The following is a 13525-nucleotide window of genomic DNA, read 5'->3' on the forward strand; positions in this document are numbered from 1 at the left end:
TCCTTCTCTGGAGCAATAGCTAAAAAGATATTAAGAAGCAGACTAAACAGTAGGATTTGGAATTAAGAAAAAATATATAATAAATTTATTTCCATTTGGGAAAAAATTACGTGTAAAAAAATGGAAAAGGAAATTTTAAAGGATATATATGATAAAAAGAAATTTAGGAAATTTGAGCTAACATTTTCCTTGCCCTAAGAAGATGACACTTCATTTTTAGAATTAGACTCAAGTTGTATAGATTCCAGTCAGGTAGTAAATATCTTAGGCTCTGCAGTCACTCAGTCTCTGTCACAACTACTCAGTTCTGTGGCTATAGTGTGAAAGCAGCCAGGGACAGTAGGTAAATGAATGGGCGTGGCTGTGTTCCAGTAAAACTTTATTTATAAAAACAGGGAATAGGCTGGATTTGGCCCATGGGCCTTAGTTTGCTGGCCCCTGCTTTGTAGTCTCTTTGATTTTTTTTACTGCAATTTAAGAGTACCACCACCAAAAGGTGGTGGTCCCTTTATCATGTCTTCACAGCCTGAAACACCAGATACACAGTTTCTAGACATTAGTACTGTCTTAATAACTAACACTAAAATAGAATTCTACTTAAATGGTTAAATAGAAACACAGTGAAACTGAAGAACATGATTTTAAAGGAATGGTCCTAAGATCAAAATTTTGATAAAGTCCTCAAAGGTAACCATAGCCTTGGGTTGGTGGTCCAAGATTTAAAATATACATTTTTAAAGATTATGCATATATTCTTGTACCTTTTTCAATGATCACTAACTGCTTATTACTCAAGTTCTATATGCAGAAAGTTGATTAGACACTGCTTTGTAGCTAACCACATTAGCTTAACTTAGTTAGGCTTAAATTCCCTTAGCTTAGAGTAAAAGCCCACAGTTTCACGCTCCCCTTCACCTTCACAGCTCCAGTTTCAAGGCGCCTCACGTGAAGAGCGCTGTAATTTTTCACCGCAGCAGCTACGGGTACTTCAGCACAGGGGAGAGTTGCTGGCACTACCCTCTTCCGTGGCGTTATTGTGGACATGATTACACACCGGTTTCCACAATCTGCTCTCCATCCCAATGTCCTAGTGGGCTGCTCCAGCTCACACATCACCATCTCCCACCAGAACTGCTACTGCTCTCCCGTCTCCAATCGTCCTTCACGCGGCTGCCAGCGTCACTCTCCCGAGAACCCCTCAGCACTCCACGTAGTCTACAGCCTTAGGACCCATGCTTCCACTACACTGGGTCATCTGCCTTTCTTTGAACCTGCCGCCACCAAGTCAAATCCCCCCTCTGCTTATGCTGCTCCTTTAGCAAAGAACACAGAGCCCCACCTCTATTGAAAACCAGCCTCAAGGGGCATCCCAGACTCCACAGACCCCAGGAAACCTTCCCTGATCTTTAAGTCAGAGTTAGGTGCTCTCATCTCTAAACTCCCAAGGCGCTTTCTTTCAATTCTCCTTTCATTCCTCCAGCATTAGAGTCAATCATTGAACAGTGCTTCTAAAACTTTGTGTGAATTCAAATCACTTGGATACCTTATGAAAATGCAGATTCTAATTCAGCAGGTCTGGGGTGGAGCGTGAGATCCTGCATTTCTAACAAGCTTCCACGTGATACTGATGCTGCTGGTCTAGGGACCGCACTTGAGCCTCAGAGCCTGACATGCTGGTAAGGTTCTCATGGACAGGGTCCATTTGTGTATCTCCCAACCCTGCTAGTGCAGGGCTTTGCTTATCAACAAATTCTTATCGAATGGAAGCTGTCAAATAAGGTGGGATTCTACAAAGTCATTTTGATCGATGACTGTCTTTTCCGAATGCAAAGTTTCTCAGCCACATTTACTTAATTTCTTAAAAGAATAATGACTTCATTATTTTTGAAAAAATGATGTATTTATTATTTTTTAAGGCCAGGCAATATAAGAAGTACAAAGAAGATTTAGAAAACCATCTAAGATCCCACCACCCAGAAATAAATATCGTTAATGTGTGGCAAACATCCTTCCAGACATATTTTGCATATATTCAGATGAAAAGATAAAAGAATGAAAGAACAGAAGGATGACTTGGAGGGAAGGGCAGATAAAAGATACATATAAATGGGATCATACCATACGTGTCATTGTAATTAAAAAGTATGAAGTATAAATTTTACTTGAATATGACACAGAAACAGAAATTGAGGTGAAACTGAAGGAATTGTAGAACTTCAGATGAATGGGTCTTCACAAGAGACATTAGTTTCTAAAAGATCTCTCTAAAGTTAAGAAAAGAATGAAAAACATTAGCAGGATGAAATCACTTTTTTAACTATATATTTCAATTTCAGACTGTAGCTACTGACAAATCTATTCCCTACTATGAAGTGAAGCGATTAGTACTCACACTTCCTCCCAAGTACCAGTTTTGGTTCTTTATGCTAATATTACACTGTCAAGGTTTCTGTTCCATAACCATCGTTTTCAGAGTTGTTTACTTTTTTTTTTTTTTTTTTTTTTTTGCGGTATGCGGGCCTCTCACTGCTGTGGCCTCTCCTGTTGCAGAGCACAGGCTCCGGACGCGCAGGCTCAGCGGCCATGGCTCACGGGCCCAGCCGCTCCGCAGCATGTGGGATCTTCCCAGACTGGGGCACGAACCCGTGTCCCCTGAATCGGCAGGTGGACTCTCAACCACTGCGCCACCAGGGAAGCCCCTGAGTTGTTTACCTTTAATTCAGTATGAAAACAAAGTCAGTACTCACCACGAATGCTTTTACCATAGCTTCTCCATTTGAGTTCTGAATTTTGACTCACCGTTTTGTTGTCAAAAAGTTTTCTAGAAAGCGCATGAGTACCATAGTCCCCAAATCCATTCGTGTTTGAAAATGTCTGTTGCCTTTTTGCTGAAGGAACTTGGCTGGCAATATAATTCTTGGGTTATCCTTCTTGTACTTAGGACTTCATAAGCCTTACTCCACTGTCTTGTGGCACCGAGAGGAGCTCTAACAGAGCCAGAGGCAGCCTGCCTTTTGTTCCTTCTAAGTGACTTGCTTGTTCAGCCTGATGGCCATAGGATACCTTCTCGCATTTACCCATCCAATCAACAATTACTAATGGAGTGTGTACTATGTACTGGGTAGTATTCCAGTGCTGAGCACTACTGGAGACGTCTTAGTGTGGATGACTCCGTATCAAATTTTGTTGGGACATGATGTGTCCATTTGAGCTTCAAATTCAAATCTTTATTTCAGAAAGCTGTCTTCTATTATGTTGATATTTTTCTTTTCATTCTCTCTGCCATTCTCAGTGGGTTGTTGTGAATATTAAATGAGTTAATACGTGTAAATCACTTGGAAGAGTGCCTAGCACTTAGTCAAAGTAAGATGGAGGACGGGGAGGGGGAGGGGGAGGACGAGGATGCCTTTCCTCTTCAGGAATGCAAGTGCCGTTCCTTCCACACCTATCTCAATCTCTCTGATCATTTTTCTATTTTCTTATTCACTTCTTTATGTATGACTTCCTCTAGCTTATCCACCATGTCTGATTGCATTTTCAGCTGCTTTTATTCTCACTTTTAATTTCTAATGTGGCTTTTCTCTCCATGTTTATACATTTTTCTTTCGTTCTTTTTTGAGAACTGTGAGCATATCTGCATTCTTTACGTGGGCTTAAAATCTCTAATTTGAATTCTTATAACCCAACAAAGAGCTCTTTTCCTCTTTTTTTAAAAAGAGGGTAACAACATTATCTGTAATTTCTTTGACACTATGGACAATTGTTTTAACTCTCCTTATTCTTGGAGGATAGTTCCTTTTGCGATCCATTTCCTTCATCTGTCTTTTGTTATGTTCCTTACAAAGCCCATACTCAAGTTCCATGTTAACTCTTGTGCTAACATTACTTATCTTGAAACACAGCCATGTATTTGTTGAAGAATGAAAATGGTCCATGGAGGGAGAGAACGGGGGTACTCGGTAGCTTCAACTTTAGTTTTCCTGAACATCTATCCACCAGGCCTGGTTATTTTTCTTGACCTGCAGTGTGTTCCCTTGGTTTGTATGTACCAGGTTTCATGACTCACAGAAAAGCCCCTTTACAGGCTAGGTTCCTTGGGTTCTAATCTATCAAACACCCTCCCCCATAAACACACACACCAAATGACTGGATCACAGGAAACGAGGAGAGCGTGTCACCCTCAGCTCCATTCCCCCTGTGTCACTTCACACTCTGGATCTTTTTCTTTTTTTTTGGCCGTGCCGCACAGCTTATGGGATCTTAGTTCCCTGACCAGGGATTGAACCTGGGCCCTCAGCAATGAAAACACGGAGCACTAACCACTGGACCACCAGGGAATTCCCCACACTCTGGATCTTGAAGGGGGCCTCTACTGTGGCTTCCCCACTTCTCTTGTCATTTCTTTCATTAAAGACTACTGGATATACCTTTCTTAACTAAGAGACTTGCTTTTAGTGAAATTTGTTTCTTGCTGGAGTCTGAGGAGGTGTCTGCTCTCAAATTACCCCCCTGTCCTCATCTATATTTCATAAAGTCTAGTAGGTTAACTAGACTCTTTTGGTTGCAGTATTCCAAGTGACATAAACCTAATCTTAAGTACCATAAGCTGTTCCTGTCAAAATAAATCAATAAAGGAAAGAAGAAAGAAAGATAAAAAGGAAAGAAAAGAAAAAGGAAGGAAGGAAGAAGAGTGTAAGAGAGAGAGAAAGAAAAAGGAACATATTGGCTCATGAAACAGAGCAGTCTGCAGTGTGGATGTGGTGGCCTCAGGCACAGCTGGATCTAGGGGTTTATATGTCATCCTTGAACTCAGTCACTGTCTCCATTCCTCGGCTCTGTTTGTTTCTACATCACTTCCCAGACAGACTCACCCTCCACAAGGCAATGAAATAGCCACTGTTGGCTCCAAGTCAACATCATCTTTACAGCTTGTGAACTTGGAGAAAGAGCACTTACCCCAAAGGCTTTGGCAAAAGTCCCAGGGAAGGATTCAATTGGTCTGGCTTGGATCATGTACCCACCTCTAAACCAACAGCTATCATTCCACAGCCTATAGTGAGGGCTGGGAGGAGATGAAAGTGAAGGAGCACAGTTTTTTCCACTTTATAGATTAGAAAACTGACTCCCTGAAAGTGTTCAGAGACTTGTCAAAGAACATACAGCTGAATCATGTGGCTGAGAGAGAACCAATCCTAAATCCCCAGACTCCGGTCCCCCAACAAAGAGTTCTTGACTCTCCACAACTGAGTGCTGTTGGGCTTTCCTCCTAAAAATCACATTTCCAAACCGTGAGAGTTTGAACAATGTTTATACAGGAAGCCTTAAAAGGTTTTAAAAAGCAGATGTATAAAGGGGCTCATCAGATAGAACCACTGGATGGATGATGGATGGAGATATACACACATACGTATTCTAATGGAAGCTATTTTCAAAACATGGCAACATAAAGTAAGAGAAGACAGAGTGTTGTTAAGAGCAGGCCTGCCAAACCTTGACTGAATCCTCAAACAGACACACAGACTGCCGTAACTGGCACGCTGTTTGAAGACGACAGTTCAATAGGGGCTAGAGATTGCGTTCTCTTCTGGAAAGTGAGCCAGTGCTTCCTCCCCGCCCCCCGCCCACCTTGCTTGCAATGATGCCTGCTCAGCATTTTTTTTTTTTTTTTTTTTGCGGTACGCGGGCCTCTCACTGTTGTGGCCTCTCCCGTTGCGGAGCACAGGCTCCCGACGCGCAGGCTCAGCGGCCGTGGCTCACGGGCCCAGCCGCTCCGCGGTATGTGGGATCTTCCCGGGCCGGGGCACGAACCCGTGTCCCCTGCATCGGCAGGCGGACTCTCAACCACTGCGCCACCAGGGAAGCCCAGCAAGTCCTTTTTCCATCATGACCAGCATAAAGTTAAACTCCAGTCCATCCCAGGTCTGAGCTTATTCTAAATTATAGGTTCCCCTAAAATCAATGTGGTTTCATTGAATTAAACTACTCCTTTCTCTCCCTGGCCCAAGAAGCCCTGACATGAAGGTGGAGGCTCCCACGCTGGACTGGCAGCAAGGACCCTGTGCGGGGAGCGTGACCTTACTTCCTCTGTCCCCTACGCAAGCTGCTCGCACTCATTCTCAGCCCTCAGCCCGCTGTCAGTTCCTGCTGCTCCCTCTTCCACTTACGCAATCCCTTCCCTCCCTTCTCCTGCCAGCCCAGTTCACTGACAAGAGTCTTCATTTTCCACTTTCTGGTGTAAACATGGAAACATGTTAATTGAGGGTAGGGCTTTAGCATCAAGACTGGGAATACTCCACTGCAGAGCAAAGATCATTTCTTGGAATTATTCACTTAAATGTTTACCAGAAACAACTATCAAGTGTTCCAGACTGATTCACAAATGTAATTAGTGAAAGAACTGCGAATAGTTTCCATTTTCTGGTTTGTTTTAATCCTACTGTATAAAAATATTTTGTGGGGGAATCACCTCAACAAAAGTTCCATCCAATGACTAAAGGAGGTAAAGATTCCGAAAGCCAAAATGTTACTGGAAGTTAAACTTGCCAGGGTGTATGGCAAACCCAAAACAGACACAATCACTATACGATGCAAAAGCCATCCTAACAAGGCAAAAAGAAAACAATTAGTGCTGCCGCCAGGGCCTCATAATTTTGGACAGTCAGGAAGAAGTGCCTCCAGTCCCTAATTGATTTCTCCTTTGCTGTTCGTGGGATAAAATATGTAACTGAAAATGCCTTTGCTGTCCCAGACTGAGGAAGACATAATGAACCCTGGCTTGCCAGATTATACTGCAACATCTGAAGGCTTGCAAGAAGAAAAAAGAAAAAAAGAAAACAGCTCTTGTCTGGTTTTTCCTAGTCAACTTTAATTACTGTAAGGATGGGTGCAGCAAGATAAATGTTTCCTTTTCAGTTCACTGCTGAAAGAAACACAAGTTTTCCTGCTGCCTTTTATGTTTAAGCTCTGAGGTCCGCAGCCTATTCTTATTCACTAACTGGAAAAGATTTGTCGCAATGGCTAGTTTGATGTTTTGTGCTCAACTCCCAAAGTCCCAATTTGAAGTCCTCTTCCACTTAAGGAGACATTTCATTTTTACTTTAATTTAAAAAATGTTCTGAATGCAAAGCGACATTACAAGGACTACTAGGTTGCCTAATATAAATTCTGTGTGTGCAAAGCTCTTCAGGCTGTGTCAGCAGACAAGGTCAGTTCAGCTAAACTAACCAGCTGCCAAGCAGCCAGTAGGGGTGGGAGGAGTTTTAAGCACACAACATGTGGACAAGCCAAAGTCAGACCCAAATCTAAGTGAGGGCAACAAGCATTTGGTCTTAAAATGGCCCATGGAATTTAATCTTGTTAAGCAAATTCGAACTGGGCAGTTGCCCACAATGACCCAATGGAAAGTCGTAGAAAAATATCTCTAACTGAGTGCCCCTGTCCAGTGCAAGACCTTCTGCCTATCTTAGCATCACTACTGGCTGGGACTGGAAAACAGAGCCTGCTCTGTTCCCCACCCTGGCTCCCCAGTTAGTCAAGGCTTCTTTAGGAAAATACCAGTGTAAGAATTCACACAGTCCATACAGTGAACATTCTCTACAACTTCTTAATATGGTAGGAAAATTGCTCCTCAATTTTCTAGGGGAAGCCTAGAAAGCCCTATACAGGAACACGGTATGAATTTAGGGGTTCCTAGATGGGATGGGGGTGAAAGGATCACAGACTGGGGTGAAAAAAGCCTTATCTAGGAACATGGTATGAAATAGAGTAATCCTCAATCATTCATTTTATGAGGGATTAGTAGTGAGATATCATAGATAAGAGAAATCCATAGGGCTCTCCTGTTTTAACTATTAGTTTCCAAAATCAATATTCTAATCCAAGTTCCTACTGGAGAATAAAATAAATCAAGTGTCCACTCTTTGGTGGCGTCAACAACAGCGCACTAACCTAAAGGGAGGTAATGAGACATTCCAGCCTGGGCAAGAATCCCAAGTAACACAAACAGAATGATCAGTCATCACTCGAGGGCTTGCTGGAACAGCCCAAATAAAGCAGAGACGTTATTCTGACAGTCCTATCAAAGCAGCATTTTGGCAGGTATGAATGTTTTCCTAAGGATTAAAGAGCGAGATGTAAAATCAACCCCATTCAGCTGTGAGAAGAAATCTCTCCTACTCATGCATCATTAACTTAAATTTTGTTTATATAAAAGGGGAAAATGCAAATCAATCATCTACATAAGACGGAGAGCAAACTGGTAAATGACATAGTTGTCCTGACTGGAAAGTTAAATGAAAAGAATACTGACCTTCCACTTCTGAGATGAGATGGCAAGGATGCTGCCCCTTTGAAAATTTCTTGCTCCTTGATTTCACCGAAGTCTCCGTCATACGTTAGCTGAGGTGGGTGACTCAAGTGGCCAATGGCATTTGATTCTGTTAAATAAATCCCATGTATTTTCACCACAGAGTCCCCCATCGTAACTGTTTCTTTGGATTCCACTCTCTTTGCTGTAATAACCAAGGAAACGTTTTGTCAAAGCATTTCTTATTTTAGGAATCACTATCTTTCAATATATTTTTTTCAATCCAAGAATTTATACAATTTTAAAACTACATATGGGGCTTGCCTGGTGGCGCAGTGGTTGAGAGTCCGCCTGCCAATGCAGGGGACACGGGTTTGTGTCCCGGTCCGGGAGGATCCCACATGCCGCGGAGCAGCTGGGCCCGTAAGCCATGGCCGCTGAGCCTGCGTGTCCGGAGCCTGCGCTCCGCAACGGGAGAGGCCACAACAGTGAGAGGCCCGTGTACCGCAAAAAAAAAAAACAAACAAAAAAACTACATATGACTTATAGTGATCAAGTCTGGAATTGTATGGATAAAGCCTCCCTGAACGTATGCTAGACCTCACCACTATTTTAGGTTTCACATCATCAATATAGCAGGTAAAAATGAATAGAATCTTAGCTCTATTAGCTTTGAGTCTACCTGTAGGTAACTACTCTAATTGAGGTTTATGAACTACCTAAGTCCACATAAATACTCCTGTGTCCCATAACAATTCTTCTTCCTGAATTTGATCATGTTAGTAACTTTTCATTCAGAAATATTTATTGAGTACCTTCCTGATGTCAGGCACTGTCCTAAGCACTTGGGATGCATCAGTGACAGAACAAAGATCCCTGCCCTCATAGGGCTTACATCCTAACAATACACCTGTTTACACAATAGACAATAAGTAACAGACCATAATAAATGAAATATATAGATAATAAGTGCTATGGAAAAAAGAAAAAGTAGAAAAGTGGAGAAGGGTAAAAGGGGATTGGGAATTGGGGCAGGTAGTAATTTTGAACAGGTGGGCATGGCAGGCAAACCCTTACTGGAGGTAAGGCATCAAGCCATCAGATGATGAGGGACAGTACTTCCAGCAGAGGGAACAGCTGGTGTGGAGGCCCAAAGGCAGGAGTGTGCCTGGCATGCTCAAGTGGAGTGTGTGACGGGAAGGGGAGGAGAAAGGTGATCAGAGAAGCAGGGGCCGGCTCTTGGAGGCCCAGCAGACGACTCCCAGGCGGGGACACAGGAGGGCACTGAAACACTTAGAAGGCTTTCTAAAAAGGAATAAGATAAAGTTGCAAAAAAGAAGTCCAGTCTCTGAACTGAAACACCTACTGTGTTTACGGCTACAGATCCTTAGACTTAAAATACAACACTGTTTCTTCATCAGCAAAGTGACATTAGGAATAGCCTACCCACGATGCTGCTACTATACTCTAGTCCATGATAAAATATGTTTTTCAAAGGGGCAAGAGGGATGAGCTTCATATAGAGAAATAGTTTTGCAAGCTTTTCCAAAATGACTCAAGGTTTCCTTTTCTGCACTTGAACCATCAAACCAATAACAAACCCACCTCGTCTGCTCCTCTAAGCTCCACGCTTGCCAAACACTGAATTTTACAACAGAAAGGAACCTTAGAGATTGGCTAGTCTAACCTTCATTTTTCAGATGAGAAAATGGAGAACCCAAAAAGTAAGGTGACCAGTCTAAGGTCACAGAGCAGGTTCGGGGAGAGCCGAGACTGTATGGTGGGGAGAGCATGGGCTTGGCATTCCATCAGACTTGGGGTCAAGTACAGGCTGTGTGATGCAGGCAGCTCACTCAGCTTCTCTCCCCTTCCTCAAGTGGTCCCCAAGTGATAATGGCCTGGTAAAGTGACTTCTGTGGTGCTAGCACACTCAAAACCCAGAAGTTATGATCACTATTATTAATGGAACCCACGAATCCTGACTTCTAGTCCAGGGCTCTCTCCACAGCACCAGACAACCTTAAATATCTTTAGGTCTGAATTACAAAGCACATACTTCATTTTAGGTTACAAAGCATTGTTAGCCTGTCCCTGTATTTTAGTATTCATTTCTTTCACTCCACAAATATTTATGAAGCATCCACTGCCATGTGCCAGATGCTGTTGCAGGGGCTGGTAGTCCAGTGGTGAACTGAGAAGTCCCAGCCACCATGAAGCTTCTGTTCTAGAGGGAAAAATGCAACCCTACTTGTGGACGGAGGAGCTGCAGCCCCTCTGTCTTCACAATCTACTGGAGCGAGCTGTCAGTTATTACTACAGCGAAGAGTGGCCCCGGGGGGCTTCCCTGGTGGTGCAGTGGTTGAGAGTCCGCCTGCCGATGCAGGGGACACGAGTTCGTGCCCCAGTCCGGGAAGATCCCACATGCTGCGGAGCGGCTGAGACCATGAGCCATGGCCACTGAGCCTGTGCGTCCGGAGCCTGTGCCCCACAGCGGGAGAGGCCACAACAGTGAGAGGCCCGCGTACGGCAAAAAAAAAAAAAAAAAAAAAAAAAAAAGAGTGGCCCCGGGGCTCACTCTTACTCCCGCTAGATGTCCACCATTCAACTGAACACGAGTAACGATGCCCTAGGTCTCTCTGGAAAATATGTGCAGCATGTTGTACTAATTTTGTAACAGATCATGGTACACTTCAAAAGGATTCTACAACCAGTAGCCTTACCGTGTAGGAACTGTCCTGTTTCACAGATATTTTCTTTGGCACTTACTATAGACTACACCCTGTTTCATGCTCTCGGGCTTCAAATAGAGAAAACCCCTTTTCCTACTGAAGTTGTTCAGTCTAGTAGGGGAAACAGAGAGGCAGATGCATCCAGACAGAGATTCAGTACAGTGTGGCCTACGCCGGGTAAGGACGAGTAAGAGAGCAGGGGAGTCCTGAGGGGTTGGAGTTGGTCAGGGAAAGATTCATAGAGAAGGTGGAGCCTGAAAAGCATTCCAAAGGGTTAATAGGAGGCCAAAAAAGAGTTCTGAGAAAAGGGAACAAAAGTCTGGCGTGAGAGTCAGCTTCAAGTGTGTCGAAGCTGTACAGTCAAGCAGGACCCCATGCTTAGAAGGGCCTTGAACTTGGTTTAATGATTTGCTGTTGCCATCTTGAAATTCTAAACAATTTTTGAACAAAGAGCTCCACATTCTCATTATGCCTGGGTCCAGAGAATTATTTAGCAGACTGCATGAGGCATGAAACAGCAGGATGGGTGCGGGGAACTGTAAGGGTTCCATATTGCTGGTGCGCAGACCAGAGGCAGGGGCTGTAGGCAGGTAAAGGAGAGGGGCGAGAAGGGCCTGGAATGTTAGGCTGGGGCAGAACTATGCACGCTGCACAGTGAAGACTTCATCCCCTGGACCAGGAGTCAGCAAACTGCAGCCCCACCAAATCTGGCCTGTCGCCTGTTTCTGTATAGCCTGCAAGCTAAGAATGGCTTTTATATTTTTAAATGGTTGAGCAAAAAAAAAAAAAAAGAAATCAAAAGAACAATATTTTGTAACATGTGAAAATTATATGAAATTCAGATTTTAGCAGCCATAAATCAGTCTACTGCAATGGCAGAGCTGAGTAGGTTGAACAGAGACTCTGTGGACCACTAGGTCTAAAACATTCACTCTCTGGCCCTTTACAGAAGAAGTTTGCCAACTTCTGCGCTAGGTCGGTGTTTCCCAAACTGTGTTCCCCAAAAGACAGATTCCACAGTCAAGTAGGTTTGTAAAATGCTGGGCTGAATTTAAATGAAACAGGTGACTTTACTAGACGGCCTTCCCCACCCTTTAACATGCTCACGTGCACTGTGGCTCTCCAAGAGGGAGGGGAAGTAGGCACAGATTGAGCACAGGACCCTTCCTCCAAGGAAAAGCTATTAATATTTTTGCCAAAAGTGTTCCCTGGAACTGTTTGGCAAGCTCTCCTTTAGGCACGGGGGGCCCTCTGAAAGGTTTTCAGCAAGAAGATGATGCAAATCTAATTTTTATTTGCTTCCCGACCTCTTGTCCCTTATGGCACACGGAGAGAAAACCATCGTCTTTCATGGCCCACTGGGATGAAGGGACAAGGCTGCTGCTCACAGCCATGTCTGCGTGGGCGCTTGGTGCCCACGTTCTGCTGGCTGCTCCAAGGGCCAGGGTCCTTGTGCTGACCCACCTGCAGCCCCCCAGCGAGCGGAGGGTGGAGCAGGAAAGGAGCGCTGGATGACCAGGGACAAGGCAAGAGGTGATAAAAGCAGTGGGGCAGTGTTGGGATGGAGAATACAGACCCGGGGATATTTAGGAAGCCCACATAGGAAGCCTGTCCATGGTGGCTAAGATGACAGAGATCGTGAGAAGGTGGAGCCTGCACTGAGGTCTCCGTCCAGCTGGAGTAAGGGGGGCGTTAGCAACACGGTCACCTCCAGCCAAAAACCCTATTTGAACACAAGTGATTAAACTGCTGGCCCTACAAACATGACGACACACATCTTTTCTTTCACTTTCTTCAAACAGGAATTCCAAACCTGCCACGGCACCAAACCAGCCCTGCCTGGGGAGGTGTCAGCTACTAATGACTTCACACCAGGGGCAGGGACCTTCCCTCTGTCTCAGTCTCCACCACAGGCCTTTATAGCCTGTTACCCAACAAAGGATACCTTTTCTAAACAATAGGGACTCTGAAACAAGCCCAGGGAGCTCCTGTACAAAGGAAAATGAGTCCAAGGCTGGAGCATTAGAATGGTTTTTTAAATTGGGTGATGTGTGCTTTTAAAAGACAATGACTTTTTACTGCCTCTGTTTCCTGGGTGCTGACGCAGACCCCAGGGATGATGGGAGTGGTGAAGGGGGCAACTGCCAACAGGGTGGATGGAAGAACAGAAACAGAGACGTGCCTCGGCAGGTGGGGAAACATCTGTCTCTCCTGTCACCTTCACATACATGGCAACAGCTCAGCAAGCAGCAGGATTTTCAAATGGAAGCCACCGAGAGTTAAATGTGTGCGGCATTCAGGCTCAGAAGCAAAAACATCTGATAAACAACAGCTCAGCAACCCTCACTCCAGCTCTGCCATCCTGTTTACAAGAAGTGACCCTGTTCCTATCTGAGTCTGACCTCACCCTGCACCGTGGCTCCTGAGCCCATTGCCTCTCACCTTGGCAAGGACTCAGCTCCAGTAAGTACCAATTCTTTCTGATGTAACT

General features: G+C 44.3%; 1 protein-coding gene across 1 annotated transcript in view; it reads right to left on the reverse strand.

Moving 5' to 3' along the window:
* Positions 1 to 13525, reverse strand: part of ARMC2 (armadillo repeat containing 2) — a 105601-nt gene that overhangs the window by 74601 nt on the left and 17475 nt on the right. The window contains exon 5 of the mRNA XM_065888821.1: positions 8309 to 8510. Coding sequence (XP_065744893.1) covers positions 8309 to 8510 — 202 coding nt within the window. The remainder of the gene's footprint in view (positions 1 to 8308; positions 8511 to 13525) is intronic.

Source organism: Phocoena phocoena, chromosome 12, assembly GCF_963924675.1.
Source record: "Phocoena phocoena chromosome 12, mPhoPho1.1, whole genome shotgun sequence".
NCBI lineage: Eukaryota > Metazoa > Chordata > Mammalia > Artiodactyla > Phocoenidae > Phocoena > Phocoena phocoena.